This window comes from Bos taurus, chromosome 14, assembly GCF_002263795.3.
Source record: "Bos taurus isolate L1 Dominette 01449 registration number 42190680 breed Hereford chromosome 14, ARS-UCD2.0, whole genome shotgun sequence".
In the NCBI taxonomy this organism is placed as follows: Eukaryota; Metazoa; Chordata; class Mammalia; order Artiodactyla; family Bovidae; genus Bos; species Bos taurus.
In genome coordinates this window covers 75,908,173-75,929,832 of record NC_037341.1, presented here as the reverse complement: position 1 = coordinate 75,929,832, position 21,660 = coordinate 75,908,173, and the positions used below count along the sequence as shown (strand labels likewise).

The 21,660-nt window shown below is 38.1% G+C and overlaps 1 protein-coding gene across 1 annotated transcript in view; it reads right to left on the bottom strand.

Moving 5' to 3' along the window:
* CNGB3 (cyclic nucleotide gated channel subunit beta 3) overlaps positions 1-15,438 on the bottom strand; it is a 189,631-nt gene extending 174,193 nt beyond the window's left edge. The window contains exons 1-2 of the mRNA XM_015474554.3: positions 15,328-15,438; positions 11,473-11,554 (exon numbers count right to left, since the gene is read on the bottom strand). Coding sequence (XP_015330040.2) covers positions 11,473-11,554; positions 15,328-15,438 — 193 coding nt within the window. The remainder of the gene's footprint in view (positions 1-11,472; positions 11,555-15,327) is intronic.
* Between the last annotated feature and the right edge of the window lie 6,222 nt (positions 15,439-21,660).

Sequence of the window (21,660 nt, the reverse complement as noted above, 5' to 3'; positions counted from 1 at the left end):
ACTGACCTTTTCCAGTCCTGTGGCCACTGCTGAGTTTTCCAAATTTGCTGGCATATTGAGTGCAGCACTTTCATAACATCTCTTTTAGGATTTGAAATAGCTCAGCTGGAATTCCATCACCTCCATTAGCTTTGTTCATAGTGATGCTTCCTAAGGCCCACTTGACTTCGCATTCCAGGGTGTCTGGCTCTAGGTGAGTGTTCACATCTTCATGGTTTTCTGGGTCATGAAGATATTTTTTGTACAGTTCTTCTGTGTATTGTTGCCACCTTTTCTTAATATCTTCTGCTTCTGCTCTTATTAGATGCCAACAATACCTGAGTGCTAGTTGCTGGATGAATTAATAAAGACTAAATCTGAGTACTCTGATTAGATGCATAAATGATACTGTTATTTTCCTCTTAATGAATGAACATTTGGCATTAAAAAGTGAATAACACAGTTTACGAAGCATATGATTAATGGGCACCCAAGGTTATATTTATGGCTCAGCTTGTGATTAATTTTATAGTTGCTAGACTATAGGTATCCTTAGAATAATTTTAATTAGAACATAACACTTTGATCACACTTGAAATTTTATTACATCTTTGCAGATTGTGAAATGACACGGAGGACGCTGGCAAACATTATAGCAATGCATGTACAATGGAGTCTGATGGAGCACCCTGAAATGCCACTGAATAGAAAAATGGAGTACTTTACATTAAGTGCTCATGCAATTTTTAAAAATCTAAGGAAGAAGGAATCAGAGTAGGTGAGAGTTCTGGAAACCTTCCTATTAGAGGAATGGTTGAGGAACTTAAGTTCTTTAGCTAAGGTACTGAAGACTAACTAGTGACCTAGCCACTATTTCCAATTCTTTGAAGGGCCATTAAATAGACAAGAAAATAAAATTATTTCACACAGTCCAGAAGGCACAGGAAGAATCCATCCATGGAATTTATAAAACACACAAACAAACCTCAAACATTCTTAAACTTGTCTAACAGTGAAACGCACATTTTTGTGAGGCAGTGACGGCCCCATTGCTGGAGGTGTGCAGGCAGAAGCCTTTGCCAAGAGTGTCAGATGAGGTCCTTGAATCTGGTCAGAGGTTAGCGTTCCTCCAGGCAGCCGTAACACGCTAAGAAGTCCTGAAGGGGTTTTTACATTTAGGCAGATTTTGCTTTAACATGCATCTCCATAAGTAAAAAAATGAATAATAGCAAACAAAAAAGAATACAGATCCACATAAGGTAGCTTTGGTACTGTGTCAGAATCAGCTCTGGTACTTTCTCAACGTCATGCTTGATTTCCAGGACATTTTGTAGGGAATAATTCATCTAGAAAATACATTTTATGTATAGGTATTAAGGCAAGTGGTGATTTACTGGTGCTAGGTACCGAATAGAGAGCTCTAATCCTTACATCACTAATTCTCTGGGTGACTCTAGATAAGTCGCTTTTCTATAACAGTTTCCTCATCCATAAAATGAGAAATACTTTTGTCATGGGGATTTCTGTGAGGATTAGATAAAGACTGCATTTGAGAAAAATGCAATATAAATACAAAGTGTTCCACCAGCCAGACTACGATAAATTAAAATTATCTTTTAAAAAAGTATCTATATTAACTCCTTCATGTCTGCACAGCATTAATGTGTGTGGGGTATACAGGAACTTTTGTTTACTTGAAAGGATTCCAGGGATTTGGAAAGCAGAATGTGATTTCCTATATTTTTTTTAGTAGAAAGAAGCCTAAAAACAGAGTTTGGTGTAACTGAATTATGCAAATATATTTAAATCATTCAAGCTACAAAAAATGGCATTTTGTCCAAAAAATAATAAATGAGCAAAAATACCCATCCAATTCACATTGGTTACAGTCTCAAGCTTTTAGTTAAAAAAAAGATGGAAACGGAGGTATTTGATCCTAGTCTGCTCTTCTGTTTGATATTTAAAACAGAGTATGGTTTCTCTGCCTAACGTATTTTTTTAGCCGACACAGCCCCCCACTTCCGCTACGTCACAAGCAGGAACAGTGCCTGAGGGCGCCCAGAGCGGGGCAAGCAAGAGAAGGCGGCCGTCCGCAGCTGCCTGGAGAGCGCCACGCTGTAACGGAGGCTGCGCACTGGGAACAAAGGCTGTTATCTGAGTCAGGCAGACCACTCTCTCTGGACTATGGACCGGGAAGTGAATAGATGGCGGGAGAGCAGTCCAGAGGAGATACGCAGACAGGAACATAGCCATCTTGAGAACTGAAGCCACGTTGACCGTGAAACAAGAGTCAGAGAAGGCAATTAGCCCCTAGGACAGCTTCTGTCCCCAGACTGCTTTTTCAGTTCCAGTTATCCACAAGTTTTCCTACAGTGAGCCGTTGTCACCCAAGGTGCCCTGATCACTCCTCTGACCCTTGCCAACCCAGCATGGTTTGGACTTTTCTTCCTCATTTCAAACCATAAAAGACACGGTATAGATATATATATTTTTTTCTAGACTAAATTTTCAGAAATTTCACATGCCAAGTTTATTCATTTCTCATTTCTTTTGTCCATCACTACATTAGGTATCATTTTTGAAAGAATATTCCTTAGTGAGCTCTATAATTCTAGTTATATACTATATAAGATTGTTTCTTTTCAGATGAAGCAGAGAAATATGCTTGGAGCAATTTTGGTAAAAATTTAATTCATTTTTGTCGTCGTTGTTGTGGTTTCTATATTCCCATCTTACCTTTAGCTGGTGAATAGGACTGACAGTCACAGAGAATGGACTATAATGCTAAAATTAACCATAGTAGTTCCTCTTCTGGATGCCAGTCAAGCTGTTTGCTCTTACATGGGGAATTTACTGATACTTATAAATTAGATTTCAGTAGATAGTCTGTCTATTTTCCTATCCCACATAAGGCAAGTTAAATTGTACAAGTTAATTGTTACTGCCAAGGACTAAAGAGTGGTGTTAGTTGCTCAGTGGTGTCTGACTCTTTGCAACCCCATGGACCAGAGGCGGCAGGCTCCTTTGTCCATGGAGTTCTCCAGGCAAGAATATTGGAGAGGATAGCCATTCTATTCTCCAGCTGATCTTCTGGATCCAGAGATCGAACCCAGGGCTCCTGCATTGCAGGTAGATTCTTTTCTGTCTGAGCCACCCAGGAAGTCCAAAGAAGGGTCTCTTGTTTAAATAAGCTAGGATTGCCCCTCTTTTTTTGGTCTATATTTTAAAAAGTCAACACGTTTTATTTTTTAGAATAGTTTTGCTCTAGAGCTGTTATCTCTCTGGATCTCTGTTCAAACTGTTAAGAAGCAGCTGAGATGCAGGCCACGTCAGTTTGGAGAGATGGAGGGAGCTGGCAAGGCCTGGGATGCTCTGCAGACCTACACTATGCTGGACCTGGAGTGCTGGGATCTTGGTTGTGGAGAGCTGTTCGGCCCAGAAGATTCAGGGGGATCCCACAGCTGTAATCTGTTCGCAGCACAGTCTGGGCTGAAAGGCATGAGTGGAGAGGAAGGGAAGGGTAAGAGGAGAACTAAACGCATCTTGTTGAGGGCTGTCAGCGTCCACAGGTTTGAACAACATGGAGAACCTACAGGTGGTGGGTTAGAGGCCACGGGATGGTGGTATGGGTTAAATTTGACAAGAATTCAGTTTTTCCTTCTGGGATTTAAAAAAGGGAATCTGTGAACATTTAAAAAGTCAGTGTTTAAAAACTGGGACACTTCAAGCTAAGATTTGTCTTTGCAGTCTCTCTAGACTAGAGATGGAAATGTCTGGAAGCACATGACCCATATCCCCACGTGGAAGCGGCTGGTAGGATCCGCGTGGCCTTGGGGCTCTTTGGATCGGGCATGAGCAATCCTCACTTGCACGCCCTGACTTCCGTCAACACTGAAATTTACAAACCTCAATGCTCAATACTTCACCTATATTACTTAAATTTATACCCACAACCTAGTCGTGACAGTATTATCCTTATTTTATATATAAGCAAGCTCTGAGTCAGAGATGTTTAATATCTTGACTGCTACTGCTAAGTCGCTTCAGCCGTGTCCGACTCTGTGCGACCCCATAGATGGCAGCCCGTCAGGCTCCGCCGTCCCTGGGATTCTCCAGGCAAGAACACTGGAGTGGATTGCCATTTCCTTCTCCAATGCATGAAAGTGAAAAGTGAATGTGAAGTTGCTCAGTCATGTCCGACTCTTCACGACCCCATGGACTGTAGCCTACCAGGCTCCTCCGTGCGTGGGATTTTCCAGGCAAGAGTTCTGGAGTGGGGTGCCATTGCCTTCTCCAATATCTTGACTAAGGTCACAGAAAAACTAGTAAGTAGTAGAATTATAATTTGAATTCAGGAGTGTCAAACTATAAAATCAATGCCCTTTCTAGTATAAAACACTGCCTTTAGTATTAATTGCATGATTGTCTGGACAGAAAAAAATGTTTTTAATTGTGACTTTTAAAAGTATGGAGTGTTTTGAAGCCATATACGTCAGTTTTCTATTGCTATAGCAAATTACCACAAATGTAGTGGCTTTAAACAACAGAAATTTTGTAAGTCAGAAGTTTTAAGACAGACTGTGTTCTTTCTGGAGGTTTTAGGAGAGAATCTACTTCCTCATCTTTCCCAGCTTGTAGAGGCTGCCTGTATACCTTGGCTCAGGGTCCCTTCCCCCGTTTTCAGAATACATCAATGCAACCTCTGCTTCCCTTATCCCATCCCCTTCTTCAGCCTTTGGCCCTCTTGCTTTCTGCTTGTAAAGACCCTCTGGCTACACTGTGGTCCCCTTGATAACCCAGACTAATATTACCATTCTCAAGATCCTTAACGTAATTACATCAGCATTTTTTTTCCATGTAAGGTAAGAAATTCATAGGTTTTGGGGGTTGGGGTGTGGACATGTTTGAGGCGGGCATTATTCAACCTACCACATTGTACTGGCGATGGGCACCTAACTTTGATACACTTCCACACAACAGAGTCACTTTACAGCATCATGAATCACTAGGTAAGTATTTACATATTCCCTCCTGGTACCAAAACATTTATTTAAAGAACCATTCAATGTAACATAAATGAAGTGTAATCCTAAGAAAGATGATTGTAATCAAAAGAGGACTTTAGTAAGTTATCTTTATTTGAATCCAAAATATATTGCATTCTTCATTTCCATGCAGATATAAATTAAACCATGCTCAGCAGAAGATAAGAGTTCTATAATCAGAAATCAACATCTGCAGATATTATGACATTGCACCTGCATGTTTTGAAGTGAAGAACACAAAAATACCAACCATGTGTAAGATGCTATCTTTAAGCAGTAATAATTTTGCTTTTACTTTTTCAAAACAAAGTATCTGTTATTCCTATTAAAATTTTTGAAGACATGCTTAGTTTGCAAATTTAAATGATGCTGTTTTTCTCCTTCCTACTCAAATAGCTCCTCTGTTAAATGAAGCTTCCACAAAGAGTTTTTATTACCAATCATGAAAATTAAGCTTACAAATACACTTTGAATAAAATATAATAAGAATAAACTTATAATCCTGAAGATGTGATCCTTGGTTTCATGCCATTAAGCTTATATTTTTATGTGAGAACCACAGATTTGAGACCATTACTATTATAAAATAACTCATACTATTAAAATCTCATCAAAAAACAAAGTACTTAGAAATGAACCTGACCTAGGAGGTGAAAAACTTATATGCTGAAAACTACAAAACAATGATAAAGGAAACAGAGTGATTTAAAGAAATGGAAAGATATCTCATACTGTTTGATTTGAAGAATTAGCATTATTAAAATGGCCATGCTACCCAAAGCAATCTATAAATTTAATGTGATTCCTATTAAATTGCCCGTGATTTTTTCACATAATTAGAATGAATAATCCTAAAATTTATATGGAATCATATAAATATAAGAGATGCAGAATTGCCAAAGCAATCACGAGGGAAAAAACAAAGCAAGAGGCATAACTCTCCCAGGTTTTAGACAATATTACAAAACTACAGCAATCAAAATAGCATGATCTTGGCAGAAAAACAGTCATGCAGATCAACAGAACAGAAGAGAGCCCAGAAATAAACCCACATACCTGTGGTCAATTAATCCTTCCACGAAGGAGGCAAGAATATACAATGAAAAAAGGCAGTCTCTTTGGCAAGCGGTGCTGGGAAAGTTGGACAGCTGTGTGTAAATCAATGAAGTACATCATACTCAAAACTAAACTCAAAGTGGCTTAAAGACTCAAACATACACCATGACAATATAAAACTCCTAGAAGAGGACCTAGGCAAAACATTCTCTGACATAAATCATGCCAGTGTTTTCTTAGGTCAGGCTCCCAAGGAAAGCAAAAAGAAACAAATGAGAACAAATCAAATTTATAAACTTTTCCACAGCAAAGGAAACCATAAAAAAAGTGAAAAGATAGTCTACAGACCGGGAGAAAATACTTGCAAATGATGTGACTGACAAGAACTTGATTTCCAAAATATACAAATAACTCATAGAACTCAATAAGAAAAAACGAGCAACCCAATTAAAAAAAAATAGATGGAAGGCCTAAATAAACATATCTTCAAAGAAGACATACAGATAGCCAGTGAAAGTGAAAGTCGCTCAGTCATGTCCAACTCTTTGCGACCCCATTGACTATATAGTCCATGCAATTCTGCAGGCCAGAATACGGGAGTGGGGAGCCTTTCCCTTCTCCAGGTCCAAACAGAAACAGACTTAAAGACATGGAAAACACACTCAAGTTTACGAAAGGGGTAAGGGGGTGGAGGAGGGATAAATCAGGAGTTTGGGATTAGTAGATACAAGGTACAATACGTAAGGTAGATAACAAACAAGGTCCTACAGTATAGAGTAGGGAACTATCTTCAATATCCGGTGATAAACCATAATGGAAAAGAACATGAAAAAGAATGTGTGTGTGTGTGTATATATATATATATATATATATATATATATACAACCTATGTATAACTGAATCACTTTTCTGCAAACCAGAAAGTAAAGCAACATTGTATATCAAGTATACTTCAATACAAACCTAAAAAAGGTGATAATAAAACAGAATTATAGTTGAATCATCTTGAATCAATTGAATCATCTTGACAGTTTTGTGGGTTTTTTCTTCCTTTGGCTTATGTAGACTTGGTTTCTACTGTAGGGTGTTTCTCTTCCTCAGTACCTCCCTTTGTTAACCACAGTTCATTGTATGCAGTGAAAATGCTTATATGATCTACAGAAAAACCTTCTATTCCTTTTGAAAAAAATTGAAGATTAAATAATGTTCTTAAATCGTTGCTAAGAAGATGTCAAGAGCTGGAGCGGGTGTGGAGAAAGGGGAGCCCTCCTACATTGTTGGTGGGGATGTAAGTTGATGTAGCCACTGTGGAAAACAGAAGGGAGGTTACTCAGAAAGCTAAAAATAGAATTAACAAATGATTCAGCAATCCCTGTCCTGGGCGTATATCCAGACATAACTATAATTCAAAAAGATACACACACCTCCATGTTCATAGCAGCATTATTCAGAATAGCCAAGACATGGAAAAATCCTAAATGTCTACTGACAGATGAATGTGTAAAGAAGATGTGATACATATATGCAATGAAATACTATGCAGCCATAAAAATGAAAGATGCCATTTGAAGTGATATGGATGCAACTCTGGGAGTTGGTGATGGACAGGGGCGCCTGGCGTGCTGCAGTCCATGGGGTTGCAAAGAGTCGGACAGGACTGAGTGACTGAACTGAACTGAACTGGATGCAACTACAGATTATCATACTAAGTGAGATAAGTGAGAAGGAGAAAGACAAACCCCATGTGGTATCACTTATATGTAGAATCTAAATCACAGCACAAATAAACCTATCTATGAAACAGAAACCGAAACAGGGACACGGAGAATAGGCTGGTGCTTGCCAAGAGGGAGAGAGAGGGAGAGGGCTGGTGAGAGCCTGGGATCAGCAGATGCAGACTAGTCCATGTGGAATGGACAAGCAGTAAGGTCCAGCCATAGTGTGGCTTTGTAGAAAAGATGTGCACAGACTTCCCTGGTGGTTCAGTGGCTAAGACTCCGTGCTCCCAAGGCAGGGGGCCTCGGTTTGATCTCTGGTCAGGGAAGTAGATCCCACATGCCACAGATAGACCAGGTGCAGTCAAATTAAAAAAAGAGAAAAAGGTCCAGCTGTATAGCGCAGGGAACGATATTCAGTATCCTATAATAAGCCATAATGGAAAATAATATGGAAAAGAATGTATGTATATGTGTAACTGAGTCACTGCTGTACAGCAGTAATTAATAGAACATTAAAGCAACTATATTTCGGTAAAAAAGAAAGGGACCACAGGAATCCGAGACAAGTATATATAGCTATTTCAAGCAGTCTTTACTCTAAAGGAGGACATGGGAATGAGGCAATAGTCAAAGAGGAATTAGGATCCAGAGAGGTCTCTTTTGGTTGAAGTTTTGTTTTCATTAAGGTGTTAGGGAAATTAAATAAATAGTCTTGTTCAGGCTTCAGAGACAAAGCAGAGTGGGTCTCTGACCTTGCTTCTAACCTGCCTGGACACTGCCCAGACTGAGTGACTGTTTGCTGGGAGTGGAAGACCTGCAGCACCGTAGATAAGATGGGGGAGGAGCCTTGAGATTGTTGAGACCTGGAGGGGGCCAGGGCAACCAGGTCCCAGCCTTAGCAACAGTCCAAGTTTTACATGCTAAAACTAACATGAAACCAGAGCTGCAAACTGGTCGCCGATGGATGCTGAAATCGGTGTGCGTCCTGGGATTATAAGCGGGAACTCCAAACTGCAGTCTTTGAAGTCCCACCCAGGGTGCGGCCTCGCTGCCTGGGACCCTTTCCCAGCTGGGACTCCAGATGCTGTGACTCGGGACTTAGTCTGGATGTTGGTCAAAACCCAGTTTGGTGGTGTATCTTCTGCTCTTTCTGTTTCTCTTTCTGTTTAATGTTAGTTTATGGAAAGTAAGCTAGATAATTCTCTAACAAATGTTTGTATTATTTATTTGTAGATGAGTGGCTTATTTTGTTAACATCTCTGAACCTGAGATGAAAGTGAAAACTTTCAGCAAAACAAAAAATGGGAGGGAAAAAAATGTCAAGAACACATTTTTTGTTTTTTAAATTATATCATCTTGGTATAGGAGTCTTACTATCTGAGGAAATTTTATATATGTGAACTTTTATCAGAAATAGAGTCTTATGCTTATTAAATATTTCCCTTTCAGTGACACATCATAGTAAATATTTTAAATCAAATAATCTAATTGAAGAGCCTAGCTTTAGTAATGAGTTCAGATCAGATCAGATCAGATCAGTCGCTCAGTCGTGTTTGACTCTTTGCGACCCCATGAATCACAGCACGCCAGGCTTCCCTGTCCATCACCAACTCCCGGAGTTCACTCAGACTCACATCCATCGAGTCAGTGATGCCATCCAGCCATCTCATCCTCTGTCGTCCCCTTCTCCTCTTGCCCCCAATCCCTCCCAGCATCAGAGTCTTTTCCAATGAGTCAACTCTTTGCTTGAGGTGGCCAAAGTACTGGAGTTTCAGCTTTAGCATCATTCCTTGTGATATTAAACTACATTTATGTTGAAAAACATTGCAGAACATTCACTTTTTTTTTTTTTTCTTTCTTCTTAGGTAAATAAATGGTAAACGCTGACTCTTTGATAAACACTGTTTTTTTTTTTTGTTATCTTGGAGGAGATGAAAATGCAAAAGAATGATAGTGGACAAAATAGCTGATTTCTATAGAGAAAAGTAAGTATTCTCTTCATTCTAATAAGGACAATAAAAATCTAGAACTATACTTCAAAATAGATAAACAAAATCAATAAAACTAGAGAGATAATAAAAATAGAAATATGACTTAACTATAAAAATAGATTTTTATTTCCACAATGTTATCTTTCAAACTGGGAACATATTATTTTCCTCCAGTCATTCAAGATTATTCTACAGTTTTCTGTTACATTTTTATTTTCTTCACATATACACTTTGTCTTTCTCTTAAGTGAGAGCAGTCAGATATAATGGCAGTGGGACCATTTCTTCAGCTTTTGAGTGTGTTGATATTACTTTGGAGTAATTTGTTTACTTACAACCTTTCTTGTGATTGTTCATTTACAATCTTGTTTGTAATTTTCATATTCTTCTTATTTTTCCTCTTTATAGACAGGAATTTTGGCTAGTGAAAAGTCAATTGTGCCTCAGCCCCAAGATTTATTCTAGTAAAACTAGAGAATCATTAAAAATTATCCTAGATAGACCTTTGTCCAATATATGAAAAGCTAAGACATTTACTCTAGTTTTGTGACAATAATTACGTTATTGTTTAACAATAGCATATTCTGTTCTAGTGATTCCCCTACCATTTGTCTGTTTCCCTGGTGGTCGTGTTCCTACTCAGGAGAAATAGGAGAGAAGGGCTGGAAAGAGGGACTGGGAGTAGATTTGATTAGATCCTGCAAAGTCAGGTGAAGTAATTTAGATTTTGTCGTGCAGGCAATATTGAGGCACTCAAGGTTCTTTAGAAGAGACTAGCAGAGATGGGAGATCAAAATAGTGATTAATTTTGAAAAAGTAATCTGCTAATACTGTTGAGAGCTGGACAAAAAGGAGAAAGATTGGGTGAAATAGAGCTCTAATCAGAAGAGATCACTTAGGGCCTGGGAGTCATGCAGGCATGAGTTACTAATAAGGATAGTACTGGTGTTGGGATCGGAAAGGAATGAAGTGGGTTTGAGAGCCCTTATGAAAGAAGATTTGGTGGCTAATTTTCTTTATAGGGCAGCCTAGACAGAGGAATAAAACATCAATTAAGTTTTGAGCCCAGGAGACTGAAAAAGAAAAAAAAGATAGAACCAGGAATAGAAATAAATCAGGAGAGGGAGCTTATTTGAAGGAGAAGATAAGGAATTCAATTTTAGTCATGCTTTCTTTGAGATGGCAGTAGAACATTCAGGTATATTTGTCCAGTGGTTACTTGGAAAATATTGAACAGGGTCTCAAAAAAGAAATTGGTCTGATATGAATTTAGAATCATCAATGTAGAAATGAATGTGGCAGCCTTAGGAGGAGACAAGATTTCTAGAGGAGAGAGTTGGCAGAGGAACACAGAACCTTTACACATGCACAAGCCACATCTATTTTATTGTTTTCATAACACTTATCTGAAAAACTATTTGCTATATTAACATAAACAACCCAAATTATTTATCACTGTTTCTCTAACTCACAGGCCAGTGCCTGGCATGTGATAGGCAAAAAAGAAGACATCTATTGAATAAATGACTGAATGAAGAAATAATTTTTGTAAATATTCATATTTTCACATTGTCTCAAGCATCACCCTAGGTAATATCTAGTCAAGGAATAGTGTGCTTCATCAGACAATACATTTCAGAGAAATACACTTTTTACTTTTTTTCCTACAAATTTGGGTCTTACCTTGGATTTTGGTCTGTGACTCTTCAGCTGAGACTGGTGGCATCTTGGTTTTGAGACATTTCTTTTCATTTTTGTTTTCTCCCTTTGAGAAAAAAAAATAGAGACTGTACGTGTGATTTTGAACTGTGATGATGGAGAAGATTCTTGAGAGTCCCTTGGATTGCAGGAAGATCCAACCGGTCCATCCTAAAGGAAATCAGTCCTGAATATTCATTGGAAGGACTGATGCTGAATCTGAAACTCTAATACTTTGGCACCTGATGCAAAGAACTGACTCATTGGAAAAGACCCTGATGGTGGGAAAGATTGAAGGTGGGAGAAGGAGATGACAGAAGATGAGATGGTTGGATGGCATCACTGACTCGATGAACATGAGTTTGAGTAAACTCCGGGAGCTGATGGACAGGGAGGCCTGGTGTGTAGCAGTCAGTGGGGTCGCAAAGAGTCGGACACGACTGAGCGACTGAACTAAACTGAATATGTGATTTTACATAAAAATGAAGTTGAATGTAATTATGAGTTTTTCATTTCATTATCAAGCCTATCATCAAAACTGATCATTTGTTTATGATATACTAAAAGTGATAGTTCTTGCACTTAGATGGATATTCCTGACTCTACTATTGGATAATAAGCTTCAACATCAACAGTTTGTTGGCCACTGTCTGTTTTTTCTGGTGTGGTTGCTGCTTCTCCGTGACACATGCTTCTCACAATTCTGGTTCTCACTTCCCGTAACCTGAACATTGGTTCTGAGCTAAGTCTTTGGTGATAGAAGGTAAAGTGATGGAGAGAAGAAAGCACTTTGGTGTCTTTACTCACAGCTCTCTTCTTTATTCCCTCCACGATTTCATTTGCCTCTGCCTCCTCATTTATCTGAACACTTAAGCTTTCCTTGAAATGTAAGTATATCTCGCTGGATGTGGCCAGTGTATACCTGAAGATTTTCCTATGGGGACAGAGTGAATCAAGAGATAAGGTTAAAGCACAGAAAAACTGGCTCCCAAGCTGCTCTCAGTCTTGCAGGGGGAATAAACACACACAAATGTAACTGACAAGAAATGTTATAGATGATGAGAAAATGTTTGTGGACCCTAGAGGTGGGGCTAAAGGTGGAGTGGTCAGTTCTACTGGAGTGGAAGGGAAAGGATGGACACTGTTAGAGAGAAAGTGACTCTTGAATTTACAAATCAAGATGAGATTTTTGTTTTCCAGATGGACAAAGCATAGAAAATACTCCAGACAGAGGATGCATGTTTAGCAAAAGCCTAACGTGTGTATAGATGAAGGGAGACCACGGAAGTGCTCAGAAGGGGAAACATGTGAGGATATGAGGCCAATGAAGAAGGGAGGGGTCTTGAGAGTCTTATAAGCCTTGATATGAATCTTGACATTACTTTTAGACACTGTATATCAGACACATTTTAAACTGAAAAGCAAATGAATTAGATGATTTAATTTCAGCCTTGTAACAACATACGTGTTAGGCAAGGCAGCTATTATCATTCTTATATTATTGAATAAGGAATTGATTAACTGCCTAGAAAATGGATCTCTGGATAGATTATGAAATAGTGACAAAGCCTTCTGACTTCAATCAAGTACTTTTACGTCATATTATTCATTAACATTTTCATCATAGTTTTATGTGTACATAAATATAAATTTATGTGAATAATGCCTTACTCTGGAGTATGAGAGAGAGTTTGGACAAATGTGAATTTGCAATTTTTGATTTAATGACTATTTACAAATCTGAATTACCTATGATATTTTGGTTTGAGAATTAACTGTTTAAATGACACTTAAAATACAATGCAAATTGATTTATTCATTCCTAGATATTTCCTTATAGGACTGAAATAATCTATTTGTATTTCAGAAATGTGTTGTTTAAATGTCATTTTAAAAGGTTATATTCTGTAGAGGAAAATAGGGGTTTAACTTTGTGTCAATTTTAACATTTAGCACTGTTGAAACTGGATAAAAAACTATTTTCCTTTTACTGACATATTATTGGAAAAAGTAGACTCAAATAATTCCCTAATATGACTTTTAAGATAGGTGATGCTAGCAGACTTCCTGATGAGCATCCATAAATTGTGGCCGTCAGAATGGCACAGAATGTGTAAGAGCGTTTCTACTGGGGTCTACTCTGACTAGCTCTCCAGTATTAATGTTTCTGAAGGAAAGACAACTCCTGAATTTTTGTTTACTTTGCCTTGTCTCTAGCATCTCTTTTTTCCCCCCTGTAGGTTAAGCATTTCGAAAAGTTGATTCAACTACTATTTCTCCTGTTCTGTAGAAACATAACCTAATGATTTAGTTCTCAGGCACTACAATCAGACAGAACAGGGTTCCAATTCAGAGTCTGCAATTTGTCAGTGGTGTGTAAATAGCAAATTATAACAGGGCCCGTGGGTATTGTGAGTATTCAATACAATAGTGCTTGAAAAGGGACAACACTTTGTTTGGCACATAGTAATTCCTGTTAGCTATTATGTTCTCCGAGAGAATAATGTATTAGCTATTTTTTATGTGCTCTGTGGGAAAATAATCATGATAGTTGGCAAGTTGGCAAGCATCGCTGTGATGACTTTCCCAGAGAGAAACACAACAAGGCTAGCGGAAGGGAAGTACCCAGCTCAACATTTGTGACCGTCTATAAGTTTTTAAACATATAAATAACTCGTAAAGTGTGAGATTATTTATTTTGACACAAGAATTAGAAAGAAGTCAAGGACACTCTCATAAAGCCATGCTAAGCACATTCTCTCCAATTCTCTCCACTGCAAAAACGGTCAGTGTTAATCAGAAAAGGAAGGCAAATTTTCCAGGGCTAACATTAGGTAATCTTGATATTTTATGTACTCTAGGCTCATTTAAACCTGAATCATTAGACCATGCTATGCCAGTCCCTGAGGTACCTTCTTGTTTGTACTTGACATCTTTCATCCAGTTCCCTTAGATGAGAAAATAATTCTTGCTTTAAAAATCTTATGTTGTGATTTTAGGTAAATCTAGTGAGTAATTCATGAAAATTGTTCTTTAGAGAGCTGTAAGTGAATGTTGATCATATGATTATCATTTGGACTTAAATCTGTCATAAGGATACAAATGGTTAATAATGGTAATAAGAATTGCCCTACTATATGCTTTCTCTATACTGTCTCTAGTTTGTATACCAAGGCTACAAAGCAGGTATTATCTTTATTTTAAAGGTGAACAGAGTTAGAACTTAAGAAAATATTTTTTCCAGAGCATGGTTTCTCCACTTTGGTAATATTAAAGTGTTAACCTGGATAATTCTATGTTGTAAAGGGCTCTCCCGCACATTCTAGGATTTATAGCAGCATCTCTGGCCTTTCCCCTTTAGATACCAATAACTTCCTACCCTTCAACTGTGACAACAAAAAATATCTTCAAATACTGATAGTTGTCCTCAGTGCAAACTACTCCTCATTGAGAACTTCTGGTCTAGAGAAACCACCATTAAAATATAGTTTACTAAGACCAGGATGTTTGACCTTCTCTGTTGGAAATAGATCATATACCATGCTTAATATTTGAGAAACAGTTTCATTTTGGATGATGGCAGAAGTGAAAATCAACAAAGAGAAGTCTTACTTGGTTTTTCCAAATTGTAATAGAGTCTTCTACGCATTAGTCCATTTTAAAGCCAATATATGCAGTATATAAAATGATGAGGATAAACCCCAAAGACGAACAGTCCATGACTTAGTCGGTAGCAGGTAAAACTTCAGAGAAATCACATATCCCAGTGTTTATGAAAATCCCTCTCCCAGCCAAGAAGTGAAGCGAATCAGGAGTGATTTAGGGACATGGGGCACATACCTGTCCCGTGGCTTGCCGCGACTCACTGCTTGGATCAGGATCTTGGACATTCTCATTGCTTCCTTCACTAGGCTTCACCTTGTTGAATTTTACTGTCAGTGATTTAAACATCTCTGAGGTGGTTCTGAAAACTTCTGTTTTATGACTCTGTATCTCAAGGTAGAGAAATGTGCTTCGATTTTCTTTTCATTAGCAGACAAGCCAATTAGTTGTTTAATCAGGATTTTGTTCTAGTTAATTCCTAGAGGCAACTCTCTAGCTAGTCAGGGCTTTGGCTTAAAAGCAGCAAATTACTTCTGCTTGGGTGATTTAAATTCTGTTTATGCACTTCAGAGAGTCAAAATACCCTTGTGAATAATTTAGAAGTGAGAATTAAAACTTCATTGTTGATTTAAATTGTTTAAATGGTTATTTAAATGTGGGCACATTGCCCATTGGTTTATTTTTCTTTCTTTCTTTGTGATTACCCACCTACCTATCTCCATCTATTGAATTTAGGGTTAAAATAATACATGCAAATGATTAAAGACTCTTGAGAGTCCCTTGGACAGCAAGGAGATCAAACCAGTCAATCCTAAAGGAAATAAACCCTGAATATTTATTGGAAGGACTGATGCTGAAGCTCCAATACTTTGGCCGCCTGATGTGAAGAGCTGACTCACTGGAAAACACCCTGATGCTGGGAAACATAGAAGGCAGGAGGAGAAGGGGATGACAGAGGACGAGACGGTTGGATGGCATCACCGACACAGTGGAGATGAATTTGAGCAAGCTCTGGGTGATGCTGAAGGACAGAGAAGCCTGGTGTGCCACAGTCCATGGGGTTGCAGAGTCGGACACGACTGAGCGACTGAACAAAAACGAAGTGCTTATGATATAAAGCAACTCCCCCAAAGTCCTCGTTTCTAGTTCTGAACTGTGAGGTAACTACTTTTTCTCTTTTTTTCTTCCTGTGATTATTTTCTTTAATTGGCATTTTATTATTTGATTAGATTAATGATATTTTTTTAGAAAATATAATGGAGAGTGAGACAGTATTCCCCATTCCCAGTAGCCTAAACGTCCATCTTCGATGCACGAGGATGGTTACATTAGAATAAAGCAGAGAGACTATTAGCTTGCTAGGGCTGCCATAACAAAGCGCCACAGGCTGGGCTGACTTAAACAACATGAGTGTATTTTCTCGCAGTTCTGGAGGCTAGACGTCTGACATCAAGATAACAAGGGGCTTCCTTTGAAGGCTGTGGTAAAGGAGCTGTTATCAGTCTCTCTCCTTGGCTTGTAGATGATCATCTTCTCCCTGTGTCTTTCCTCTGTTCGTGTTCGTGTCCAAATTCTGTCTTCTCATAAGAACACCAGTTACATTAGATTAAGGCCCACCTCAATGACCTTATTTTAATTGACCTCTTTAAAGACTCTTATTTCCAAATAAGGTCACATTTTGAGGTATGGGAGATTAGAACTTTATCACCAATTTTTGAGGGGACACTACTGAGCCCATAACACAGAGACAGTATGTTTGACGAATATCACTTTAGAGGAAATGTAATTTATTGCTAGGAAGCAATCTGCTCCAAAATTTCTTTCAAGTTTCCTATTTTCTTACAAATTGCTGAAATATTATGAATACTATATATGTGATTCTTAGTTTTATAAGTCTAGATAATTCTGTTGGATTATTAGTTTCTTAAATTATTAAAAATATATCTTTCACTAGTATTAATTTTTTTCTCTGATTAATCATTGAATCAATAAACCTAAACTCCTTGAAGGAGGACACTATGCATCATTTATTTTGCCCCCAGAGAGCCTTCATATAGAGTAGAAACTCAACCCCTGCTGAATAGAATTTAACTGAAGCCCTTTGTGTGATCTGACAGCTCTAGGTTTCCCCTATATCTCTGCTTTAATTCAAAACTAATTAAATATATTACACTCACAGAATCTAAATTTTGCATTTCTTAACGACACTTGGCACCACAATATGCCATTTCTTTCACTAATATTTTCCTGCATCTCTGCTGTCTCCCTAAATAGCTGGAAAGATGATTTCTATCAGAACCTTTGCTGCATCACTTCGAGTATCACCTTGTCATCAAAAATAGTGTTCTTTCATTGTATGTGATCCAGTTTAAACATCTATATAAAATATCTGAATATTTCTTTCACAGTTTGACAGATTAACATTTAGCTGTTAACCAAATTATGAAAGAAATATTGCAGTTTTTAAAAAATACTATCTTTTAACCATTTAGCTTTTTAAAAAATATCAAACACTTTTGTAGAAAAAAAAGATGAAATGAATATTTCAATTGCAAAACTTTGTTCTGCCCTTGTAAAAAAAGAATTGAAGTAATTTAAATAATAGAAAATGCTCTTTTCATAACAGGAAAATCCTTTTGAAGTGAGATCTTGCTTACTACATCAAGTTCCAAGGACACCAGAAACATTAAAATACTGATGGGTTAATTACATTTTACTTGGTTTTCTGGAGAATAAATATTTTACATAAATGCAAAAAGAGCTACTTTTATAAAATAAAATCTGGGCCTGTAGTTTGTGAAGCAAAAATACTTGCATATTAATAGGTGGAATCTTATTCCTTAACATGCCTTATTTTAAAAAGTAAAATCTCCTAGCTTTATTGAGGTATGATTGACATATACCATTTTGTAAGTTTCAGGTGTACAATATGATGTTTTGATGCACGTATATATTGCAAAATGATTTCCACAGTAAAGTTAGACCACACAGCCTTTCCCTGACATATTTACCATTTCATTGTGTTGTATATTGCGACACATTTAAGCTTGATTCTTCTCGCGACTTACAATCTTGTTAGTTATGGTTACGTCTGGTGGTTATTTCTGCATTACTAAAAAATCTGCTTATTCTACCCTTTTTGTGTGTGTGAATTCGAATCCCAAATCAGTGTGAGGGAGATTCAACATTAAAAATTATTAAGGAGAACTTTATTTTCCTACCCAGAGCCCAAACAAACTTCCTTGATGGTCTGTGCTGTTGGACAGATTTTTTTTCAGTCCAGCAAGAATGTACTTTTTTAAGGGTGCTTTGATTTTGTTTTCAATAGAGTTTTTAGTGAACTTCTCTTGTGCACTTGCCAATTAAAACCAGAGCCTTTCAGCTCCAAGACCACCCTCCACATTATCCACACCCAGGGCAGCCTGAGTTAACACATCTAATACTTCTTCCTTCTGGATTTCTGGAACCTGGGGATTTCCTTGAGATAACAGTTATGTATTTTAAGAAAACAATATGGAAAAAATATGCATAACTGAATCATTTTAATATATAGCAGAAATTAACACATTTTAAATCAATTATACTTCAATAAAACTAAAAAAATACTTAAGCATTTAAAAGTGTATTTGTAAGAGGAAAAATATGCAGGAAAGATTTTTAAGGAAGAATTTTAATTTAGTTTTTCATATTATCAAAATCATAAGTCTTTTATTGATTTTTTATTTTTTTAAATTTATATTTATTTATTTTAATTGGAAGCTAATTACTTTACAATATTGTATTGGTTTTGCCATACATCAACATGAATCTGCCATGGGTGTACATGTGTTCCCCATCCTGAACCTCCCACCCACCTCCCTCCCCATACCATCCCTCTGGGTCATCCCAGTGCACCAGCCCCAAGCATCCTGTATCCTGCATCGAACCTGGACTGGCGATTCATTTCACACATGATATTATACATGTTTCAATGCCATTCTCCCAAATCACCCCACCCTCTCCCACTCCCACAGAGTCCAAAAGACTGTTCTATACATCTGTGTCTCTTTTGCTCTCTCGCATACAGGGTTATCGTTACCATCTTTCTAAATTCCATATATATGCGTTAGTATACTGTATTGGTGTTTTTCTTTCTGGCTTACTTCACTCTCTATAATAGGCTCCAGTTTCATCTACCTCATTAGAACTGATTCAAATGTATTATTTTTAATGGCTGAGTTATACTCCATTGTGTATATGTACCACAGCTTTCTTATCCATTCGTCTGCTGATGGACATCTAGGTTGCTTCCATGTCCTGGCTATTATAAACAGTGCTGCGATGAACATTGGGGTACACGTGTCTCTTTCAATTCTGGTTTCCTCGGTGTGTGTGCCCAGCAGTGGGATTGCTAGATCATAAGGCAGTTCTATTTCCAGTTTTTTAAGGAATCTCCACACTGTTCTTCATAGTGGCTGTACTAGTTTGCATTCCCACCAGCAGTGTAAGAGGGTTCCCTTTTCTCCACACCCTCTCCAGCATTTATTGCTTGTAGACTTTTGGATCGCAGCCATTCTGACTGGCATGAAATGGTACCTCATAGTGGTTTTGATTTGCATTTCTCTGATAATGAGTGATGTTGAGCATCTTTTCATATGTTTGTTAGCTGCTGAGGTCCAGCCCCGGCTGATCCAGGGAGTTCGAAGCGGGGACAGCTTCGGCGAGGATCAGGCTACAATAGCTTCAATTAGATATTAATTAGCGATATAAAGAGTAACAGAATGAGGATAGCTCGTAGGAAAATTCAGTGGAGAAAAGAGGCTGAGTAGCTTGGTTTACATGGGAAACCAATAAAACTTCAAGACAAGAAGCTTGCACCACTTACGTAGGCCGCAGGCATCCTTCCATTCTCCCGAAGGAGAGGAGACACTGAGGCCTCCCCGGTCGGATCTTAGAAGCCCAGGCATAATTAGTAAGCATGGTGGGCTCCGCGCTCCAGATGGAGACTTAGCCAGAGTTTGCGAGAGAGAGCGACATGGGGAGACCAGTATTTTGAGAAACTGATCCCAATTCTTTATTTTCCATGGTCTACTTTTATACACTGAGATGTTATGCAAAAGTCACACGGGGTCAGCAGTCCTGACTTTTATCAAAGTCAGGTGCTTCATACAAATGTATACAGAGGTCTTAGGGGTGTTACATCATCTTCTGGCCAGGGGGCCTGCTGACAATTTATGACCCTCTCCTTGTGACAGTGGTCAGTCAACCAGGACACTTATTTCTCCAGGGGTGATTATTCTTAAAACAGAAGCCACCCAAATAAAGTTACATTCCTATAGGGTGAGGGTGTAGTTGGTTTTAGTTAAGGAACAATTTACTTAGCCTAAGGTTTAACGTGATTTATATCAAAGGTTAATACTTATTTCTTCTATACATTAATGTGCGTAAGGGCAGGAGATGTGGAGACTTGGCAGCAAACATTGGCTCAACAAATGAAAAACCCTTCGCCAATACAGTTTCTAATCAGCCCATTATACTTATACTAATAGCTTTCTAACTTTTCTAAGGAACCTGTTTTTAGAAGGTTTAAAGCATCTCGTGCCTCTCACGGTTGGGAGGCTGTGAGCAATCACATGTGGCCGGACAAGCTTGTCAGGCAGGCTAGAGAACCTTCAGAGGAGTTTGTAAGTTTGGAACACTCCTGTCATACCCAGGAATTATTATTAACTGGAGCTCTAAGTTAACTCCTTCTCCGAAAGAGGTGGTGGGGGACAGCCCCCCGTAAAGTCAGAGGTGTAGGTGAGAGCACAAAGTAGTAAAGTAGGCAGGCTCTGGTTATGGAGGTAGATGCTCAAGGATTTCCAGGGGGACTCCTGAGGCTCCATCCCGCCTTTGCATATGTCGAGTCTCCTTCCTCATGACCTTTGCGATGGGCGGAGTGCCTCAGGCCGGCTTCCAACAGTTACCCATCTGTATGTCTTCTTTGGAGAGATGTCTATTTAGTTCTTTGGCCCATTTTTTTCCCCCACATTATCAAAAAGTAGTTTTTCATATTATCAAAATCATAAATCTTTTATTGATTTTTTAAAAAGAAACTATAAGTTTTCATTTTAGATTCAATCATTTCATCAAAAAAAAAAACACATAAAAACCAACTTTATTGATTATATGATTTGATTTGTATGTCTTGAAAATACAAAATTATCAATATTTATTTTTGTTCAAAAAATGGATGTTCATTGTTTTAAAAGGCAAGCTTTTCTTTTTGATTACATTTTTGCTTCAGAAACAATTATGAATGAATTTTCAGATATGTATGGGGTCATTTTAGGAGCTTCTCAGTTAATCCTCTATGCCTGTGGTCAGTTAGATTTTTGAACTTAGGATATAAACATGCAAGGAAATGTTAACAGCAGATTTGTGACTGATTCTCTCCCTTCCTGGGGCCCTCAGAGGAAGAAACAGCTTCATCAGACCTCCTCGTAAATCTGACCATGGTATTTACTGGTGGAAAGATACCAGGAAGAGCCTATATATAGGAAATGTATTTAGTAGGACGTTTTTGGTCTGTCTAGGTTGCTTAGGAGATCA